Raw genomic sequence first — 21176 nt, 5'->3', positions numbered from 1 at the left:
GTCTTATAGATATTTTTTGAAATGCCTGTTCCTAGAGAGTCCAGATGTGAGGATTTATGTGGGAGCTCTGCCACCAGCCAGCACTGATACTGGTGTCCTACAGGGTGGCACTCAGCTCCCATTTATGTGCCAGGACGCTGAAAATAGAAATAAAGTTTGCAGAAGTCCTGATGCTGGAACACAGAACGGCAACAAAAATTGGCAAATCAGGCAAAACGGGCTGAGCTGAAATCCCTAGTTTTATTGCCTCTCTTCAAGCTGTGAAATAAGCGGGGGAGAACAGTGAATAGATTGCACATTGGTTGTTCGCTGCTGCACTGGAGGAAGACTTCCAAAAGCACAAATGAAGGTTCGATACCCAGCTCCTGGTGGCTTCCAGTGGGATGGAGTGCTTTCATTTCCTTTAAATGTCTTTATCAGCTGCACCATTGAGAATTGGATGGAGAGTGGAGAAGTGGCAGTATTTCCATGTTGGCGAGGCAGAGCTGTGAGAACAGGCAGAGAATTGCTCTGCGCTCGCTCCCCCTGCAGTTCCTGCTGTCGTGCAGTGAGTTTGGGTCATTACCAAACCAAAGACCAGAGACGAGGTACTCTGGAGAAAGCAGCATCAGTGGAAAGGACACAGAGAGCTTGGTTTGAGGCACTTTCCTAAGACCAAGCAAATCTCAAATCAGGAAAGCTCTGACACTAAAACTGTCAATGAGTTGGTGGTGGTGGATTGTGGCCACCAGATGAGGAGGAAAGGTGCTGCCATTTTTGGATGGATTGAATCTCTTTGGCGGATAATCACATGAGCATAGCCTGCTAGAAGTGGTTTGGAAAGGGCTGCTTGAGATGAAAGTCGGAGAGACACTTTTGGGAGTGAGTAGCCCTGAGCTAAACTTTAGCTGCTGCAGAGAGCAGGTTTGAGTCCCTCAAAGCTAAAGTGACCCTGGAGATCTTGTTACAGAAGAAGGATAGGAAGATGCAGCCAAATTCCTGCCTGTTGGTATCTCTGTTGTGCTCTTCGTAGCCCAAACTTCTCACTGGAAGCTCTCCTTTGCCTCCAGCCGAGGTTGACGTTTGCTTCGCCTGAGCTTGGCTCTGAGCTGGATTGCCCTCCTGCCCTGCGTTGGAAGACCGTATTTGCCTGAGGAGTGGATGTGCTTGAGGGCTGGCCACGGCTGGAGATTGCCCCCCCCTCCCTCCCCCCAATAGAGGCATTTAAAAGAGCTGTGTGGATGCTGCACCCAGATCTGTGGGCTTGTAGTGCCTGAGGTGGGGCTTGCAGGTCAGCTCTTCCGTGCTTGCAGGGAGGTTCTCTTGAGGATAACGTGCTGAACGTGCGGGATGCTTCTCTGTCCCCCGTCTACAAAAATCCTGGAGCTGTTTCAGTGTGATCTTGACATTTCCACAACCTGAAAAGAGAGAGACTCAAAACCACAACCTTGGAAGTTAAACACATCTGGCCTTTGGAGGAGGTTGGTTTTATATTTCCACTCCAGAGCTCAGCGTGAGCTTGAATTGTCATTAAAATCACCCAGCTCCGTCCACGCAGACGAGGCAGCACCGTTGCCAGTAGTACGAGGTTATGAGCCAGTTTCATCCACTGCTTTTTCTGTGTACGGCAATTTAGATCAGATTGTCCTTGGCCTAGTTTTTTGAGAAAAAATACAATCTTTTAATTCCAAATAATCTCTCTTATAACTTTCTCCCTTCCCCCTGTAGTATGGGCAAGGAGTTGCTGGTTGCTGTTACTTTGGATGCTTTGTGGGCATGCATTGCTGAAGCGTGTGTGTTAGTCGCTATGTGCATGGAGCGCACGTGCTGAAGTGTTGTCTGAAGCTCCACCTGGCACTGGAGGTGCTTCACACCAGGAAAACTTGGCTAAGGGCTACGAGTATTCCTGCTAGTGTATTGTCCAAGACAAAATCAGCTTGAGAAGTCATGGGAGGGGTCCTTCACTGCACTTCCTCACTTGCGTTCTGCAGCTTTCTCTTCATCCTTTCCATCGGTTACAAGGTAGTTTTATTTAAAATTTAGCCCATCAGCAAGGTATTTATCACACTGTGCAGCCATGCTTGTTGAAAGATGCAGGAAAGTACTTTGCAAAGGTGTTTCCTCAGAATTTAAGATTCCTGCAGCGTTTCACAAACACTACAAATTGCATTGTTGCCTGTAGGCAGCTGAGGAAAGCTGCAGGGGTGCACAGACTCTTTTGGAAGGCTGAGCTGTTTGAATAGCAGCCATCAGTCTGGTGTTGACAGTTACTGAGAACAAATAACAATTCAAAACAATAACCAGTTTTTAAAATTCCAAAAGGATTCAGGCTTGTGGGTATCTTGAGAAACCTGGCCTATATAATTTAAAAGCTAGAGTACTCTTTCAGCAGTGACTTAGCTACTTAGAATCCAAAAACTCTTAGAAGGTAAAGTTTGGGGGTTTTTTTAATATATCTTTTCAGAAATAGCAGCATGTAGCCTCTGTCACAGATGCAGTTAACTACTGAAAAAAATTTTTCACGTTTCCAACAAACAGAAAGCAGCACAAAAGGCTGAAGCACCTGCCTGCTCTGTTGCAGCAGAAAGTTCAGAAGCTGAAGCTTGAGATGGGCATCCTGTTTCTTTATTGCTATGGTCTTTCTGGATTTAATTCCTCTAAAACAAGTGTCGGGAGAGGTTCCTCAGAAAATGTCAGCAGACTCAGCTCGTGCATCTGTCCTACAAAGTCCAGGCATGGTGGTCAGCAAACATCAGCTATCCCCCCTAGGTCTGCACGTGACCTAAAAAGAGACACTGGGAGATGAAGGTGCTAGAAAATTCCCCTTTTTGTCCCTTGCTTCATGATGGGCTGAAATGAATATTTAAGATGGGCTTGGGTGAACCTGTGTTTTGCTGTATGAAGCCAGACTACCCTGTTCTGCAGGAAGAGCTTAGGTTAGAGGGGAGAGGTGAACCCTGTACGGCACACGAGCAGGCACTGGCTCATGCTTGGCTCCTAGGGGAAAGCCCTCCCTTGGGAGAGTGCTGTGCATGTTTCTCCTGCCTGGAGACAGATCAGGAAAGACCCCTCTGTGCTGGGTGAAATTTTACTTCCTTGTTTAAACTGCTTTTCCAAAGAAAATTGAGGTTTTACTATAATGACACGTTTCATTAGAATATTTGTTCTCCACATAATATTTTACCTTTCTTGAAAAACCTAACACCTGAAACCGGAATATTTTGGCTGACAACTGAAATACTTTAACTGAAGAAAAATGTGGACTTTCTGCAGAGGAGACAGACACACCAAAACCTGCATAAAAATAACCCTGAAGACATCCTAGGATGCTAAAGTGCCTGCTTACGGGTTTCATGGAGTGGCTAATGCCCTTCTGCCTGCCAGCTAGTGCCCAGCCTGCACTCGGTGATTGATCTTTTGTCTGGGACTTTGAGTGATTTCTTAAGGCAGGTTTCACTGTTCTCAAGTAATTGCAGCGATCTGTAACATTGCCTGTTGTCATTTGTAGTACTTCTGTGTTTAAACAGTTCAGAGTAACCAGGACGCAAGTTATCCACACATGTACGTCGTGCATTCTCCGTGTGAGATGCGAACGCCAGGTACTGAGTGGCATGTTAATAACAGACTGTTAACCCCGTCTCATGTTTTCATAACACAGATTCAGCTTCTTACTAACACAGGTTTGAATTTTTTCCTACCCTCTGTCTGCCTTCTAAAATGTTTCCCTGCCAGAGGCAGGAGCCGTTTCTTCATTTACAATAAATAAATGCCATGGATGTGACACCTGCCCTTTTCTGGGCTCTCACCCAGGGATTAGACTGTGCCCGGGGATCTGAGCTTTTTACATACAATGCACAGCTGTGATATAAAGAGCCTTTTGAAAGGGAGGCTTGGCAGCTTTCCCAGAAGCTAACTGAAGGGTCCATTTGTGCCTTACCTGTGATTAATTCTTTTCCGTTTGTATTTGCAGTGGAAGGACTTGAGCACGGCACTAACAAAACCCATTTTGTTACTCAGTTCGCTGCCTTTAACTGTATCTCCAACCTCTGGGGCTTCCCTACCTTTGCAACTGTTGACTAATATTAATTATGTGTATGCTGCTTAATAATCTAGGAGTGACCCTCTAAAGTGGCATTTAATCAGTTTTGAGGCAGCTGGCAAAAGTGAATTATGCGAGAGGACCGTAGCGGAAACACCTAGGCAAGGATGGAAAAGGTTCAGAGAGACGGCGAAGAAAGTCTCATAGAGTTTGAGTGCTCAGGGCTGGGGGTCTACGAAAAGCCCTCTGCATTGCTTCACTCTTTATCGGCTCTTTCTGGGAAGAGGGGAGCATAAACAGAGGAATAATTCAAGGGTGTCCCAGTGTGTCGTGGAAGGAAATTCATCCATGAGTCCTCAATGGGCTTGGGGTATCCTGAGGCTGTGCCACTACTGGAACAGCTGGTGGGGACCACATGTGAAATGGGTTACTGGAAACAGTGCTTCTGCCACTCTGCATTTAGCAGAGAGCTGGGTCCCCCCAGCATCCTCAGGACCAGGGAGAGAAAAGATACCTTTGCCAGTGCCCCTGTTCCCTGAGCAGCATGGTTTCTCTGCTTGCTGGGGAGACAGGTAGACACCGAGCCCAGAAGAATAACTGTTCTTTTCTGCCTAACGTGGTGAGCTTTTGTTTTTGGGGCTTTGTGGTAGAGGAATTTGAGGGCCTGGTACACTTAGGTTAAAACGGCATTAATGGGGCTGAGCTGGTGAGGGTGACATCAATAGAAGGAAAACCCAAAGTACTGCTTGGGATTTCAGAGGCAAAGAAAAGCAGCCTAGCTTGTTACCACTGTAGAAGGCAGCCACGTGGAGGTGGTGGGATATCTATAGGCCAGTAAGGAGAACTGAGCAGTCCAGAGCAATGTGGTGTGGGAATGGGGGAGCCTATGAAGAAGAGGCAGCTGAAGCAAAATGTGGTCAGAGAAGAGCAAAACCTTAGCCTAACTGCTGAATCCAACCTGAGTTTTCCCCTTGAGAGTTTGGAGTATAGCCACCAAGATGACATGTATCTTCCGCAGGTACTGGAGAAAACTGGCTATGTATTTCCCAGCTGTGTCCAGTACCTTGTAGGACCACATCCCAGAATGGCTGGGCTGGGTTGAACTGGGTAAGCTGGAATGGAGCAAGCTCTCCCAGGGTATGTGCCAAGGTCTGGAGGAGCCTTTCCTGAGTCCTGCCACAGACCTTCATCAGTTGGACATTCAGGAAAAAATACCCCTGCATTCCCCACCCAGGTCTTCACCTCTTTTCAGATCAATCAACTAGTCATCTATGCTCCAGCAACTTGAAAACCTTCAGCTTTGCTTCAAAAGAATTTATGAATTCCCCTTGCAGTTCAAGTGCATTCACCAGGAGTGGGGAATTCCTTTAGATCTCTGCTGAAGAACGCTTTTAAGTCAGGAGACCGCTTGTATCTACAAAGCAAAGTTGCTTGCTCACCGACCAACTCTCTGCTGGAAGCACCGTCTCCCTCAGAAGATTCACTGTTGTTCCCTGTTCCCTCTTGCCTATCTGTAAACTACCCCATGGCTAGGTAAATATTTTTATTGTATCCTATGCCAAGCCTTCTTCCCCCTCCCACAGCAGAAGATGCACATCATCTCCCTTTGACTGCGAATGAACACCCATGTCTGAGAGGAAGCTGGCCTTGCTCCAGATCTCAGCCTCGCACATCCTGGCACAATGTTTTCCAACATCAAACTGTAGCAAGAAAACAAACTTCAGTTTGCTCCTCCAGTGTTAATATCACCGCCCACAACTGCTGCAACGAGCTCTTACAGCTGTTCTTTCACAGTCAGCTGGTTGGGTGGTAGGATAAACAGAGAAGAATTATCCAGCTTGGTGCTTAAATGGGATGGACATGGTAACCAGGGAGGCTTCTGAGCTTCCTGGCGCGGGCACTTTGCGAAGGGGAAGGCTGAATGGGCTAGACATGTCCTCCTCTCTGCCAGAGCAATGCTGGTGCCCCAGGTCGTGGGACTCTTGCAGTTATTCCCAGTTAATTCACTGGCAGCCCAGCTCAGCCTGCTCCAGGAGCAGGATTTGGCTTTAAAAAAGCCAATTTCTTTCCACAGCCATCCAGTCACACACAAAAGCATCCCTTTTCTCTCTCTTCTTTGCTGCCTCTTTCTGCCTCGTTTATTGGGAAAGCCAGCAGAGGCTCTGCAGGGAGCAGATCCAGGGCCACATCCCTGCGAGCTTGGCTGCGTGCAGGGTGGTGTGGGAAGCGAGCTTGCGCTGCTGTAATAGCTCACTGCTCCCCTCCCTGTGTCTCGGGGGGAAAACTTGCTGCTGTTTGTTAGCGATGACTCTGAGCACATGCTTCAGCCTTCTAGCCGAGCAGATTTTTTGGTCTTTCAGTGGTATGCGTTGTAAGTATTTAATGTTATCGACAGAAGCCAAAGGTCTCCAGCCTCCTGTCTGCCAAATGAGAGCAGTGTCCTGTTTTGGAGCTCTGAAACTCTGCAATGCATCGAGCCACTGTTTGTTTGATGGCCCTGCTTTCTTTGATGCACCGATCCTAAGGTCTCTTTTCTCTTTGTCCCATTTCTGTTCTGTGTCTTCGGGTTTTTAAGCATCTCCCATGAATGTATCACATCTTGAGCTAATTAGAGCTTAGTTTACACCAGGTTTTTCACAGGCTTGTGGGCAGTGAGTGGCAGGGTGGCTTTACACTATGCTTGTATCTGCACACCACAGGGTTTCTGCCCCATTGGTGACCCAGGGAGTTGGTAGCACCTTGCCTATGTAGGCAGGCTCCCATGGGGTTGTCCACATGCACAACCTGTTCATCGTGCTGGTTGGAGTTATGAGCAGGGATCCTGTTCTCGCACCTGCGTGACTGGGGTTGGCCTGTTCTTCCCTGGTCTCAGTGCACCTGGATGTCTTGGTACACGGTGCTGTGGCTTGGACCGGTGAGTGAGACCTCCAGCTCCTCATGAGGTTCTGAGGGGTCGATACGCAGACTTTCCATTGGTGCATTCCCATGGGCATCCCTGGAAGAAGGAGATGCGTTGTCTTTATTGACTTATATGTGTGTTTTTATAAAGCTATTGCCCAGGCACAGCTGTGGCTGGGACTGGTGAGTTCATGGACCCACTAAAACCACAGCAGCACAGACAGGAGCTGTGCACCCTGGCAGATTTGAGAGGGAGCTGCCAGTAGCTATCCGCTTTAGTGCAGTTACTCTGCTTTTATTCACTGCGGGTAAAGGTGAGTGTTGCTCTTCCAATTATGCCTCTCCTCTCCAGAAGCTTCCCTCCACTCTGAACCGCAGAATTAACTCCATCCTCCATTGTATTTACTGACTTCTTAGCATCTGTCGGATCCAACTGGGAGCTGCCCTGCTGGTAATCAGCATCCCCCCGGACGCGCTCCTCCCTGGCTGACTCAGTCGGCCGCAGCGCTTCAGCACAGCCCTTCCGAGCAGAGAAGCAATTGCTCTTTCTGCCCTGTCTGTCTAGAGCTCTCCCCCCCAGCCCTCCCGGTGGCTGAGTCACTTCCTTCTTTAAATCTGGCCTTAAATCTTCCTTTTCTCTTCACCCTGTGATTCACCCCCTTTGTGAAGCGCTTTGCAGAGCTCCGGCTGGAAGATGCTGAACAGAGAGATGCTCCCAGTGCGAGACATCCTCCTTGTCTCAGAGCCACAGCAGTGAGCCCCTCTCCGAGGGCTGGTCCCTGTGCCGTGCTAAATGGTGTCTCTTAGTATCAGTATTTCTCTTATCTTAGCATTTCTTTTAATGCTACATCTGACGTAGTAATAGGAGCCAACTCCTGCCTGCGGGCGAGCGCGTGTAATTTCCTTTGACATCAGCGTGTGCCTGTGAGGGCACAGCTCTACCCTTTCCCACCCCATTTGATTAGATGCAGTAAGGGAGTCATTACAGGATCTCTGCCACTCCTCCTCATCACTCATGGGATTTAAGGAGCACCACTGTTAGAACTGAATTGAAATGTGCTCAGAGAAAGGAAGGCTTCAATTTCTACTCTGTAAGCCTGGAGATATTTTTAGTACATCTACACTCCTCAAATTTTTATATTAAGGTTATTTTTCTCCCTTACCTGCTTATTTCCTTGGCCTTGGACTCTCTCGTATCTAAGTGCCTCGCCTTTTCACAGTTTCCTGGTGTGGAAGGGAATTGCCACCCAACAGGGTAGTTAAAAGGCATCATCATGGATTAGCCGCGTGGCACCATTGAACTTGGCTAGACCTGCTCCGGTTACCAGCAAAGAGTGGAATAGAATTTGCCAAAGCTTTTAAATCCTGCTTTTGGCTGTGACTTAGGTAGTTAAGCAGTAAATCCATTTCACTATCGTTGCAGCTTAGGCATACGAATACTCAAGCTGCTTAGGCACTCAGGCAAATACTGTGTGGGCAGGTGCCTTGCCCCTGGAGTCTGGGCAGAAATGGGTAAGGCCAGGGAGCAGACCTGGCTCTGTGAAGGTCTGGTGGCTTCCTCAGGACAGTGCTCAGGCCGGTGCCCGTGGTATAAGGACACATTAATGAAACATTTGGGATTGAATGAGGAGATTCAGGGACAGGCCGTGATGCTTCTGTCACTCTGCAAGGGAGGGTCTGTTTGTGAGACTCCTGTGCTTAGGTAATGCACGCAGGCTGTGCAGCTCTATCTGTTCGGTAGCTCTGGGTTTCTAAAACATGACCAATGACCATTTTCTAAAGAGCAACAAAAAGTTGTTTTCCAGTACAGTAAGATTGAAAATGAAATGAAATTACTATTGTAAAGGAGCTTTGTTTCTATGGAGGGGACAGCTATGGCCTTTGTTGGGAAAAGACGGCCTCTGATCTAAGGAGAGGACTTTTCATTTTAACTGATTCCTATGGGAGACGTAGCAATCGAGTAAATGAGAATTGCAGTTTCTAACAAATACTGATAATCCTAAGCTCTGTTTTTTTAATAAAGCTTCAGCAATCACATTCTTCAGCTTCAAAACAGACAACTCCTGAGAACAACATAACATCTCCTTTGCATACTGATCTTACTTTGCGTACTAAGCTTACATTGCATATATGTGTTTTCTTTTGCTTAGAACGAAGTGATCAGCCAGCAGCTCTCTGTCATTTTCACTCATTGCTATGGACCCTACCCTATTCCAAAGCTCGTTGAAATTAAGCGCAAGCAGACCTCTCGCTTAGGTAAGTGTGACTTGAAGATACTCATTGGTTCTCCAAGGAGAGCTGTGGGAAGTCTGTGTTGCTGGCTGGGTGCTTGGGGTGGGCATGAGTCAGAGAAAAACCTGAATTTGAAAGGCAGAACTAGAAAAACTAAGGGCCCCAAACTTAGCCTGACCTGAAACTCCGGCTGAAATCAGGAGGGTCATCAGGTGCGTTAGAGTGGGACCGTAAATCTACAAAAATTTGTCTGTGTTGCTAATTAGGCTGGGATCCGAGCCTGGGGGCCGGAGCCGAACATCTTCCCACATCTCAGACTGCCGTGGCTGGCTGCGGGTGGTGCCGCGGTGGCACAGCCCTCCCAGCCCTGCTGACAGAGCTCGGGTTGTTTTCATGTGACCGAGAGAAGACCCGAGCAATTTCCAGGACCTTCTTCCCCTTGGCACGAAGACTTTCCGGCACAAGGAGAGGGGCGTGATAGGGTATAAATGAGCGTAGGGCCCTCCAGCATCCGTTCAGCTGCAGTTTGCTTTGGGTGGCAGAGCTGGGAGGCTGTGCCAGCTCCACATGGCAGGGACGGCTGGCTGTCATCTCAGCAAAGGTCCTCACGGACTTCAAAGCTTTGAATTCCCTTCGTCTGAACTCCATGTGGCTGTCTGGGGGGCTTCTGTCTCCGGCTGTCCAAAATAGCTTTATGAGCTTTAGTTATTAAAAACAATATCCTTTTACGCTATCCTCTTCTTTTGTCAAAACAGGAAAATACTCTACGTTCATGACCTCTTCCAAACTAAGGTTATTGGCTTTTTTTTTTTTTTCTTCTTCTTTTTGTGATTCTAGATCCTCATTTTCTTAACAACAAAGAGATGTCAGATGTTACATTTCTGGTGGAAGGAAGACCATTTTATGCACATAGAGTGTTGCTATTTACTGCATCACCAAGGTAAAATATAGAGACATTTCTGGTTTTTAACAAAAATAGAATTTAATTTTGTGGGTTTGATCCCCACCCGCCCACCCCTCCCCCCCACCGTTAAGATTCTTTGAGGACTAATGGCCCAGTCTTAGCTTTTCTTAAGCAGAACATCTCAACAGCTTGTTTCTGGTTGATCTGCAGGACATTTAACAAGTGTTCCCATCACTAGATTCCCACCCAGTAAATGATCCATGCTTCTGGCCATGCATCTGACTTCATTCCACTGAGGCGCATTTGCATGGAGCTCGTTGCTGCACCCAGCTCTTAATCATAGAGAAGTCTTAATATTTTGATTCTTAATAATCATTTATCCTGTGAGTGGCTAGATCCTGCCTCGCATCAGTGTAGGCAGTCTCCAGAAAAAACAAGCTACTATCACACAGTTCATGGACAGCATTTGACATTTTTAAAGTAGAATTAAATAACTACAGAGCATATTATACTGTATCCAAAGACAGTATTTATAGTCTGTTCCCTGTGCTCAGAAGGTTGGACATGGGTTACCCAGCTCAACCAAACCTTGAAGTTGCTTACAAACCTTAGTTGTACACAGCTTTATAATTAAAGGCGTGCTTTTAAACAAATTTAGCTGGCCCTCCATAAGGACTTATTTCAAGATGTGGCAAGGACAAGCCACTGAGTTTAGGTCGTTTGAGCAATGTGGGAATTGATGCTAGACATGCTGCCAACCCAGAGAACGGAGTTAAGAGATTTGCATAAAGCGACTGCAGTGTCTGACCCTGACTTCAATTAAGGAATGGGTATTTTGGTTTAGAGCGTGGTAGAAGTACAAACACATTCCAAACTTCAGCTTTAAACCTATTAAATTGTGTTCATAGTAGAGTTTGACACTAGTAAAAGCAAATCAATCATTATCCATATTTTATTTAACAAGATGCAGTCATGATATGGAAAAGGTCACCATCCAGCAAATGCTGGTCTTGATAGATAAGCCAAGCTTTGCACTACCACTAGAAAGTCAAATGAATTATCAAAAAGAGGAAGTACAAGGGCAGATGTTTGTGGCAGCACATTTCCCATTTTCACCTTCTGATCAAATGGGAATATTTAGTTTTGAGAAATAGATTGCTACCTATGTATGTGTCTCACATAAATCTGCAATTATTAACTTAAAATGTGGTTTTTTTCCTGAAACTTGTGTCTGAATTTCAGGTTTTGATAATCAGAGAACAGCAACCTGTCCAGTTTTCTCTCCTGCCTCTTCTTACACAATTGTATTGAGCCTGCATAGAAGCATCAAAAGTCTTAGTGTAGTTGTTTTAATGTTGTGCTCCAGAACATTTTTTTTAAAGCATCATAATGGACATAGGCCAAAATTTATCTCCTTTAAAAAAGAAGGTGTGCAGTTTTTGAATGTTGCAAGTCTTCCTAAAGGATCATGTTGCCTCCAAGAAAAAAAAAAATTGGTTTTGTAACATTCATCATTAGAATATGTGAATTTCCTTTGTACATTTTATTCTATTGTGACATTAGATGTATTTTTCCAAAATTTGAAATTGAAATCTCCTAAAAGAGAGGCTTCTTCCTTTTGGTTTGAACTTTATTTTATGTCAGTGTCTAAATCTTGATGCTTTTCAGTGACAAATCCATTCATTTCAGTGTACTGTTTTTGCAAGAGCTGATGCCATCCTTCCACTTTGCTGTACTTTTCCACAAAGATAATTGGGCTGGTATTTCAATCTTGCTCCTTTTTATTTAGGTTTAAAGCATTGCTGTCTAGCAAGCCCTCATCTGATAGTACTTGTATTGAGATCAACTATGTGAAGTACCCCATCTTTCAGGTAAAGCCAGTTCTCACTTTGAATTTGAATGGAACATGTAATAGGAACATCGTACATGCCCTGTCCAAATTAGTACGTATGTATTTGATAAACACATAGCTCAGAGTAGTGGTTTCATGAGCACAGGCTTCATCTTCGTTTATACACTAAGCTGCAGAGTGCTATTGACTGTAAATGTCATGCCCGACCAGATACAATAGTATGCATTTCACTTATATGGGGTTTGCAGGCAAAGCAGTGCATGTCAAGGTAAAGCACTTGATTCTTTTTTCTCTTGTTGGCTCTTTCTGTATTTAATGGACAGGCTTGGAAGAGACACAGTTCATTCCCTTCCTTAGCAGTATTGTTCAAGCAATTTTTTGCCATGAAAATACAGAGCTTGCTTTCTGTATCTGTAGCGTACACATGCTACAGATATGTATGCTTCCCTTTATTTGAGTCAGAGCTCAGACAGTTCCACGTATCGACTGTTGCCGCTGCAGATAATTCCCAGCTGCCTACAATAACTTCAGGCTTGTGGGAAGCTCACTGCAGAGGGATCTTAGCTGGCTTGTATTACAGTGCAAAGCCTCCCCCACTCTTTCTCTCATCACCCATTGCATGCCCACACACAGCTGGGTGAAGGTGGGGGTTCCATTGTCAGGGAAAGAGTAAGGGAATAACCATTATATATGCTATATTATCCTGAATCAATGAGGTACTTAACATACTGGGAAATACCTTGAAAATTCAGAATTAATTAATCAGCTCCCTGCAAACTGTTTGGAGCTAACCAGAAAGTCTGGACAATGTGGCCGGTGAGGGTTGAGACGTTAGACTACCTGTGAGAAGGAAACACTGAACTGTGCAGAGAGAGAGAGCAACTAAATATATCTTGAAATTGGGAGGTTTGGGCCAGTTTTATCTACAAATCCTTGGTGGTGCTGGAGAGCGTCAGGTATTGCCTGCAATCTTTACAACACCCCCTGTTCCCTGATGTCTTGAATTGCTTTTTATAAACACTCCCTTTGTTTTGTTACAGCTGGTTATGCAGTATCTTTATTATGGAGGTGCAGAGTCACTCCTGATTAAAAATAATGAAATTATGGAGGTAAGAGACATTTATCTTAATTGCAGTGGGAGCAATGCTAAGTGATCTGTGTACCGTTCACCCAAGGGCATGTGGCCATTGGGCAAGACATGAGCACTCCTGTAAGAGCCAGCAGTGCCTCACCTGGAGTGCCCAGGCTGTCCACAGTCCTGCGGGAGACGCTCAGTCTCCTTCTCTGGCAGTTGCCCGTTATGGTAACTTTTGCCAGTATGAAGTTGACTGTCAGAGAAGAAAGAGTAGACAAATGATGATCATCAAGCAAAAAAAGTATCTGAAATAAAAATATCTAGTTAGGTGCTTTGAGAGGCTCTTTCAAGGAAATGCAAAGCTGGTGTTACCAAAATCTGGAAGCAACTCCCGGCAGCATAGTATACCATCCTCTCTGTCTCTCAGCCTGATAGGTGAGGTGCTCTGCTCCAGCTGGGCCGGTCAGCTTCTCTCTGCCACACTCTTACTTTTGGTTTATTAGCTCAGGCTTACATGTCCAGACCTATTTCAGCAGTGTAAAAGCATCCAGTTTGGTTCCTCACTCAGGAGAATTCTTGGACATATACCTGGCTTTAACCATGGGAGAAATCCCACTGGAGTCACAGTTCAGTTCAATTTCAAGCATGTGACTGTCACATTTTCTGGATAAAACCTTAAGCTGCTCCCTGAGATACAGAGACTTCTTTGCCCCTTTCTCACTGGACACAAAACATCCAGTGCCATTGTGCCCATTTGCAAAAGCCAAACCAAGCCAACTGGAGCTGACTGAGCCATCAGTGTAGCCACACATCCACAACCTGTATGGATGTTAAGTCATCCTCTTCCGAATACTGTGTGCTGTCATTGCCAGCTACAATCAGCCTAACGACTCCAACTATGTAGAACTTAAGAGATATTTGAGCAAATTCTTGATAGTCATTCAGGAACTTTTCCTGTCACCAAATTGTGGCGGCCAAAAAGAATACAGGAGAGTAAATACTAAAGTCAGAGCTACTTAAACAGCTGATAAGCATCAGCGTACAGATTATAGTCTGCCACCATGATGTGTTATTGTTACCTACATTAGTTAGTCTGTCCTTATGACACTACTGTCTGGGGCATCCACGTGAGGCTTGACTTTTACCAAAGTACTGCTAATCAGAAAATGGGAGCGACACTTCTTTGAGGTATGAGTAGCCAGGGTGAATCAATTCTGACAGGTATAGGGACATCTGTACCAACCCTGCTGGCAGCCAGAGGATGGTACTAGTCCGGGCTGAAATTATCCCTGTCCACTGCAGGTGGTGTATATTTAACTAAGCATACCCACATTGACTTTCTGAGCTTTATAGAAAAAGGTCACTGATTCTGAAATAAGGAGTCTCAGACTAGGCAGTGCAATGGCTTTATAGGGATGCGTGTGTTATCACCTAGGCTGTTAAAAAGCTTGTGCTGCAGTTCAGCTGGCTGCTTGCTCTACTTCCGTGACATCTCAAAACTTCTGTGACTCAAGAATGTATGACTGATTGATTGATCTGTTGATAACAGATCTGGCCACGGTTCCTCACAGTTTAAAGTAATTACAAACCAGCACGTGACTGCTTGAGCCACAGAGACAGCTGGAATAGGATTTGGCTTTATCTTTCAAAACTGCATTTAGCAACTTGCCTTATTACAAATATGATAACAAGAAGCACCAGAAATACTCCACAGAAATCTTTGCTGCAATTCATAATTGGGGCCAGCTGGCTGCTATCACATCAGCACTGCAGATTTCCAGCACTTGGATTTATTTATGGGATTAAAGCAGAGCTTGAGCAGACTGCATAGGAGAAGTCAGAATAATGTCATGGAAGTTTCAGGGCTTTGCTCCCCAGCGCTCCTACCTAGCGTCATGAGAGCTTCTGGGATTCACAGGATAGCTTTTTGTCATGCAGTTCTAGATGATAAGGGCCGTAGAAATGCCTAAGTACCTGAACACCATGGCCTAAGAGACCTGGCTGGGCTAGAGCAAAGTGTCAAGCAATGAAGAATCCCAATGTGCTTCCTAAGCCAGAGCAGAGAGCCAGAGACGATTACCTACCATGGAAAGACAGAAAATGAAATTCCTTTCCCCGCTGTAAAAGGACAGAAACGGTGGAATAGGAGAAATCTTAACACTACTGAAATAAATTGGAGAACACAAAATTTAAGCCATTTTCACCCCACAGGCTTCAGGTCATGCCCACAGCGCACAGTGGCGTGCAGAGATCCCTAAGGCAGCGGCAGTCCATATCCATGGGGTGGATGCAGCACCAAAGAGGGAGGTCAGCTTGAGTCCTGATGACAGGAGCGCTGTGGTAGCGCAGCGATGCAGCTGCATGACGCCAACAGGAGTGTTAGCTGGGCAGTGCCTCGCACCAAGCTGGCTCCCACCTTTGCACCGTATCTCGCTCTGCACCCACTCCTTGGAGCCAGGTGGAGCCAGACGATGTTTCAGTGCCTGTGGCCCAGGCAGGACCTTACCGCTGGTCATGAGCTAGAGCAAGGAATATATGGAGACCTGACTCCAGTTCCTTGAGCCTGCTGAGGTGACAGACTTGAGGTTTATCGCCTCTCTAGATTTTTAAGACTGTCCAGTGTGGTTATTATCATCTAGTTTGAATTCTTCTATACTCTTGATCCTGGCCCTTCTGCTGACATCCCCACATCCAGCCCAGGTGCTCTGTTTCAGCCAGAGCTTGGGGAACGGTTGAACCGGAACCTTTTTTCCCTGGACTGTAATTGCAGATCCCTCCTTGCAGAGTCATGTTTGCAAAGTGACCAAAGACTCTCCAAGCTGCCATTTCCTTTTCTCTCCTTTCCGTTTCTCTCTCACGCACCACATTCCCCCATCCCAAAGTCAGCACGTGGACCTGAGCAGCCTGCGGTGGTCTCTCCATGTAGAGCTTCCCACAGTGTGATGATCTAAGGGGACTGCAATGGGTTGAAGCAACCAAGCAGCCTTCTCACTCTGACTGTCAGTACTTCCATGAAAACTGAAGCAGGGGCAGAGAAAAAAACACAATGAAACAGTAAAGAAGCAAGCTCCAATTCTGTGTCACTCAGCAGTTTTGACTATTTTTTTCCTTGCTTTTTTTTTTTAGCTTCTCTCTGCTGCTAAATTTTTCCAGCTTGAAGCTTTACAACGACACTGTGAGATCATTTGCGCAAAAAGCATTAATACAGAAAACTGCGTGGATATTTATAATCATGCCAAGGTAAAAATAGCCACATATGCTTGCATGTTATGTGTCTGTCGTCATACTCGTAGGTCAGTTTGATGATAAGTAGTGATAGTTTGTTACTTATTTAAGATTTCTTATTTACTGGGACTAAGAGTCTAATAGGTACCTAGTATAGTGACAGTCCTAAATCATGTCGTGTAAGAGCACCTGTAGCAACTGCTCACCCCCTTCTCTAAGTGCTTCAAACTGAATTTGAGTGTACCACCATGTGGCAGACCTATCCCTTATCATGGCAACCCAAACTGCTGAGTTATCCAACAGGAATCACCTAACTGAATAAGAGACCTCTCTTTCACCTTCCAAGCTGCTTTTTCCCTTTACAATTTCCTGTTTCCTCCTGCCTGAAGCCCACTGGGGTGATAACACTCAATGCTGGTGACAGCTTGTCAATATGTAAAAATGCCGTGTTGTCAAAGTGCAATGTCTCCGAGCCGTGCAAGCATGGTAATGAGACTTTTATGTCTTGGAGAGGTGAGACTCGCAGCTTCTTATTGGAATCAAATTATTTACTTAGCTTGTGAGGGGGCCTAAGTCATTAGGCATAAAAGCATGGCATTTTTTGACCTAGAAAACCTATTTTTGCTCATTGATGGAGGTGGTTTCCACATTGATTAGTTTCAGTTTTTCTCCTCCTCTTGTGTGCTTAGTAGTTAGACTTTCACTTGGAAGGTGGAAATGATACATGAGTAGTTGCAATGAAGTATTTTTAAAGCATTCCTTAGATGATTTTTTTTCCCATAACTTACATGGTCTGTACAAAAGATGACATGGTGCAGTGTGACATGGAGGTTTTATTGAACAGAGTAATCCTGCAGATTGCTCCAAACCCCTGCAGATCTGACCTCCATTGCCGTCATCAGGTATTTCCTACAGAGAGTAGTTATGTTAGGTCTTGATGTACAGATAACATGCAATCAGTATTTGAAACAGCGTAAAGTTCCACCTATGAAATGAATAAGAAATGAGGTATATCTGCAGGTCTATTTATTGTAATAGGAAAAAAAGAAACCAGCAGTGCAGGAATCTTTTGAAAAATATTTGATTTATCTTTAGCTTACGTGAGAACTTCTCGATTTGTATTACTGTTACTAAAAGTAAAATTAATAATACTGTTTTAAAATCACGCGTTTTCTTCAAATTGTGAAATGCGGCTGTTATTTACATCCTTACTGAAGAATGTTCTTACACCGAGCTTTAGACCTGTATGAGGAACTTGTACACTGCCAATACTGGGACTGAACCAACCCAGTGGCTAAATCCAGCTCCTTGTTTGCCTGCCAGGGCCCCAGCCTGCAAGTTTTCTGTGCCTGCATCTCCCAGCGGAGTCAGTGGAAACAGTGTACTTGAGAGGCTTTTACAGCCAGGGCCATGTTTGCACTGACGTGGGTAGCGCATTGCAGAGATAGCCAAGCTAGCTGCGAATGTAATCTTGAGTTGCGGAATTAGTTAAGCCACATCACACTAGAGCTCTGCCTGGCCTAATTTACCCTGCTTCCAGTAAATTACCAGAGCTAAGTTTCGTACTGCTGTAGCTAGGTCCTGGAAAGGACCTGAACGAGCATATTTAAAGCTAGTTCAGATACCTCTCTGTTACGCTGTCTGCCGAGCAGAGAAGCCACTCCATCTTTTGGCTGCTGGTCTGTGTGATGTGCAGGTGATTAATCTGAGCACAGATCGTTCTGCCCAGGGTGCTCCCGTCACACAGCAGCTTCATTTGTTTGTTACGTGAATACGAGATAACGGTATGTGGTGGAAGGGGCCAGATGGTCCTGATGAGCCAGGGGAGCTCACAGGCAGTTCGAGCACAGCTTGCCAGCTAACCGTCTGCCTTTCCATGTTGCTCTCTGAAGTGTGGAAGAAGCTCGTGTTAGACTGCAGCGAGGATGGGAATATGATCAGGCACTGAAGCCAGGAACCACCACTTCAGCCAGGAGCAGGTTTTGAGTAACTTGCTCCTGTTGTAGGTACCATTTCTAGCCCTTGCTACTTTGCAAGCTCAGCTGCACCTGCAGGAACTCAGGCAATGCTGAGTCCTGCTTTTCCAGATGGGGATGTACAAGCAGGTTAGCGCAGAGAGACACAGACCACGGTCTTTGTCATCATGATTGAGAGAAAGATACGATTTGGTGGAAGCATAGCATGAAGTGAGCACAGATTTGGAAAGCTGCCTGTGGTGGGAGCCTAGGTTGTAGAACAGTGTTTTAGCAGGGTGGTGAGCTGTGTAAAAGGAGCTGTAGGAACAAGAGATTGAGACCCTGTGTTAAAGAGGTGAAGTACTGGTAGGAAGGTGAGACTGGATTTGGTCACATTTACAATTTAAAAGCTGAATCAAGTGTATTAAAACCATCTGTGGGCTTCCCATTCTTAAAATTGCAACATCTGCAAAGGCAGTCATTTGATTAGTATCGCTTTAAGGGTTTCATTTTTCAAAACCTTTGTCACTGTCCTTTACTTCCAGAAAGAAATGAAGTAACTGGGCAAACGGAATTTATAGTGGTGATTGATTAGTTACCACTAATCATGTGTTTTACATGAATGCCTTCAAATTCCCAACAAAATCATTTGGAGTTTCAAATACATGCCTAAAACACTCGGCACTTGCACAGATTGCAATCTGAGCCTCAGAACAAATCTGAAAAAGAAAAGAAAAGTACATTATTTCCTCAACGTCGTGAATATATTGAAATAATGAATGGGGATGAATGGTGTTTCAGAGAAGAATACAGATTCACACATATGCTCTCACATCCAGCTGCAAAATAATGCACTCATAATTTGATGAAAACTTGCATGGTTTGAAATAGAGTTAAATTCATTCATTTTCCCTGAGAAGACAGATCCTACCTAGCCCTAATCTGTTTTGGGGTTTTTTAAAATTTTATTTATTTATTTATTTAGTGTTTTCTATTCTTAGTTCCAAATGTGATGTTAAACTGGTGGTGGGCAACACTGCTGTGTAGTTGTTCCGGTCTAGACCCAAAGCTATGCAATGCCCCAGCAGTTCTGGCCCTTCTGGCTGCACCTTGCACCCAAAGGTTCCCACTTTACTCAGTCCTTGGACCCAGCAGGAGCTTACCTGGGCAGGAGGGTAGGCTGAGTGCTGCTCTCTACACTTGCATGGCTTATAGGTACACCTATAGTGGAATATCATGGCTATACTCCGTGTATGACCACAGGATCTAGCCAGTGGATGATGACCAGTACAGGTCACCCATCAAATGACCAGTATGGGTCATTTAAGGTCTGCTCATACATTTTTGCTCGTACAGTTAAGGTTTCCTCGCACATTACAGTATCACTGCCTATCCCCCAGATGTGGTTCAGCATAAGGGGATACTGACAGCCCCAAACCACATGCTCTGCAAAACTCCATTTCTCCTCCAAAGATTCCTTGAAGCATGAAACTTTGCACAACCCATCCTTGCTAAGGATGGTGCTCATTAAACTTGGCCTGTAGTAAGTTGTCCCAAACCTATAGTTTTAGGGTGTAACTTCTAGCATGAAATCACGGGTCTAGTGAACTCTGTGGTAAAACTCCCACTAATTTCCAAGGGAGCAAAGCTTCAGCCCTGAAGTTTTTTTTCCTTAACAGCCATGGCCTTATAACATGGAATTGCAACCAGAATCATCAGTGCAAAATACTGTTTGATTACTCCTTCCCCTCCTGCATATGTATCTGTAAGTGCTGTCTCAAGTGCCTGTCTCAAAGGCTTAGTTTGTGTATTTCTTTGTGTGCATCTCTTATGCACTGTATTTCTCGAGTGGATTTTATCAGAATGGTTATCTTTCTCTAATTTCACTTCTTGTAGTTTCTCGGAGTCACAGAACTATCCTCCTACTGTGAAGGCTACTTTCTAAAAAATATGATGGTCCTCATTGAAAACGAAGCTTTCAAACAGCTGTTGTATGACAAGAACGGAGAAACGTCTGGTCAAAATGTACTACAGGACTTACAGAGGACGTTGGCCACAAGGATTCAGTCAATTCATTTGTCTTCTTCAAAGGGCTCCATTGTATAAAGCTGAGGAAGACAGTAACCCTCTAATAAAGACCCTGCAAGTTAAGTCTGCTGTTGCAGTTGCTTAAACCCGTTGCAGTTGCTTGAACGACTACAAAAACAAAATATTAAAAAATTCTACTTCGCATCCAAATAGTTCTGTGTTGGCCAAAGGTGCTGTGCTGGGGCTGTGGCCCCGTTTGGATGAGGGAATACAGAAAACAAAGCTCCTCCATGGTTTTGAGCAAACGGGGTACAAGAGTATCCAGTGAATCGCTGTTGTACTCAAATTCTGAACACACACGTGTGGTCGTGGAACTCGATGCCAACAAAAGCCAGAACTCACATCAGTGAACAGCAGAAGCCCCTGCCTGAGTGGTGGTGCCAGGGAACACCCAGATCGACCGATTAATCATTTAAGGCGGTTTTTTTCCGGTGTTACACGTTTAAGAACTATATCTGTCCTGGAGTCCATTATCTCGTGCATTTAAGAAATGTAAGAACTGTTATTGCTGTCGAGCAAAGATCAACTGTATTAGAGAGTGGGTAAGACTGTTACAGCGGAGGAAATATACTGGCAGATTTTTAGGGGTGGGAACTTTTTAAATTGTTCATAAAAAAATAATGGGGTGGCCTTGTAGTTTAAAAACTATTTCTTAAGCTTAAAATTTCATTTTCGACAGAGCTGTGTTTGAGAATCTATGTAACATGTTTTGTTTTTTTAAATGGTAAAATGTACATTGTGTAAACATACATATGATCAAGTTTTGCTTGTATTCTTTCCTAGGGTGGTATAATCTTGCCTAACAGGCTATGGTTACACCAAAGAGGTACATTACCCAGACTATCTCTAATACAGTAGTTGCGGGGGGAGGGGGGCAGGAGAACTGCATGCTACTCGTGATTTGGCGTTAAAAACAATGACAAACTCAA

At 45.0% G+C, this 21176-nt stretch overlaps 1 protein-coding gene across 1 annotated transcript in view; it reads left to right on the top strand.

Annotated features, from left to right (window-relative positions):
- ABTB3 (ankyrin repeat and BTB domain containing 3) overlaps positions 1 to 20265 on the top strand; it is a 177247-nt gene extending 156982 nt beyond the window's left edge. Inside the window, exons 12-17 of the mRNA XM_075717212.1 lie at positions 9067 to 9172; positions 9986 to 10088; positions 11842 to 11923; positions 12945 to 13013; positions 16106 to 16219; positions 20056 to 20265. Coding sequence (XP_075573327.1) covers positions 9067 to 9172; positions 9986 to 10088; positions 11842 to 11923; positions 12945 to 13013; positions 16106 to 16219; positions 20056 to 20265 — 684 coding nt within the window. The remainder of the gene's footprint in view (positions 1 to 9066; positions 9173 to 9985; positions 10089 to 11841; positions 11924 to 12944; positions 13014 to 16105; positions 16220 to 20055) is intronic.
- The last annotated feature ends 911 nt before the right edge of the window (positions 20266 to 21176 follow it).

This window comes from Pelecanus crispus, chromosome 1, assembly GCF_030463565.1.
Source record: "Pelecanus crispus isolate bPelCri1 chromosome 1, bPelCri1.pri, whole genome shotgun sequence".
In the NCBI taxonomy this organism is placed as follows: domain Eukaryota; kingdom Metazoa; phylum Chordata; class Aves; order Pelecaniformes; family Pelecanidae; genus Pelecanus; species Pelecanus crispus.
This window is presented reverse-complemented; position numbering and strand designations above follow the sequence as displayed.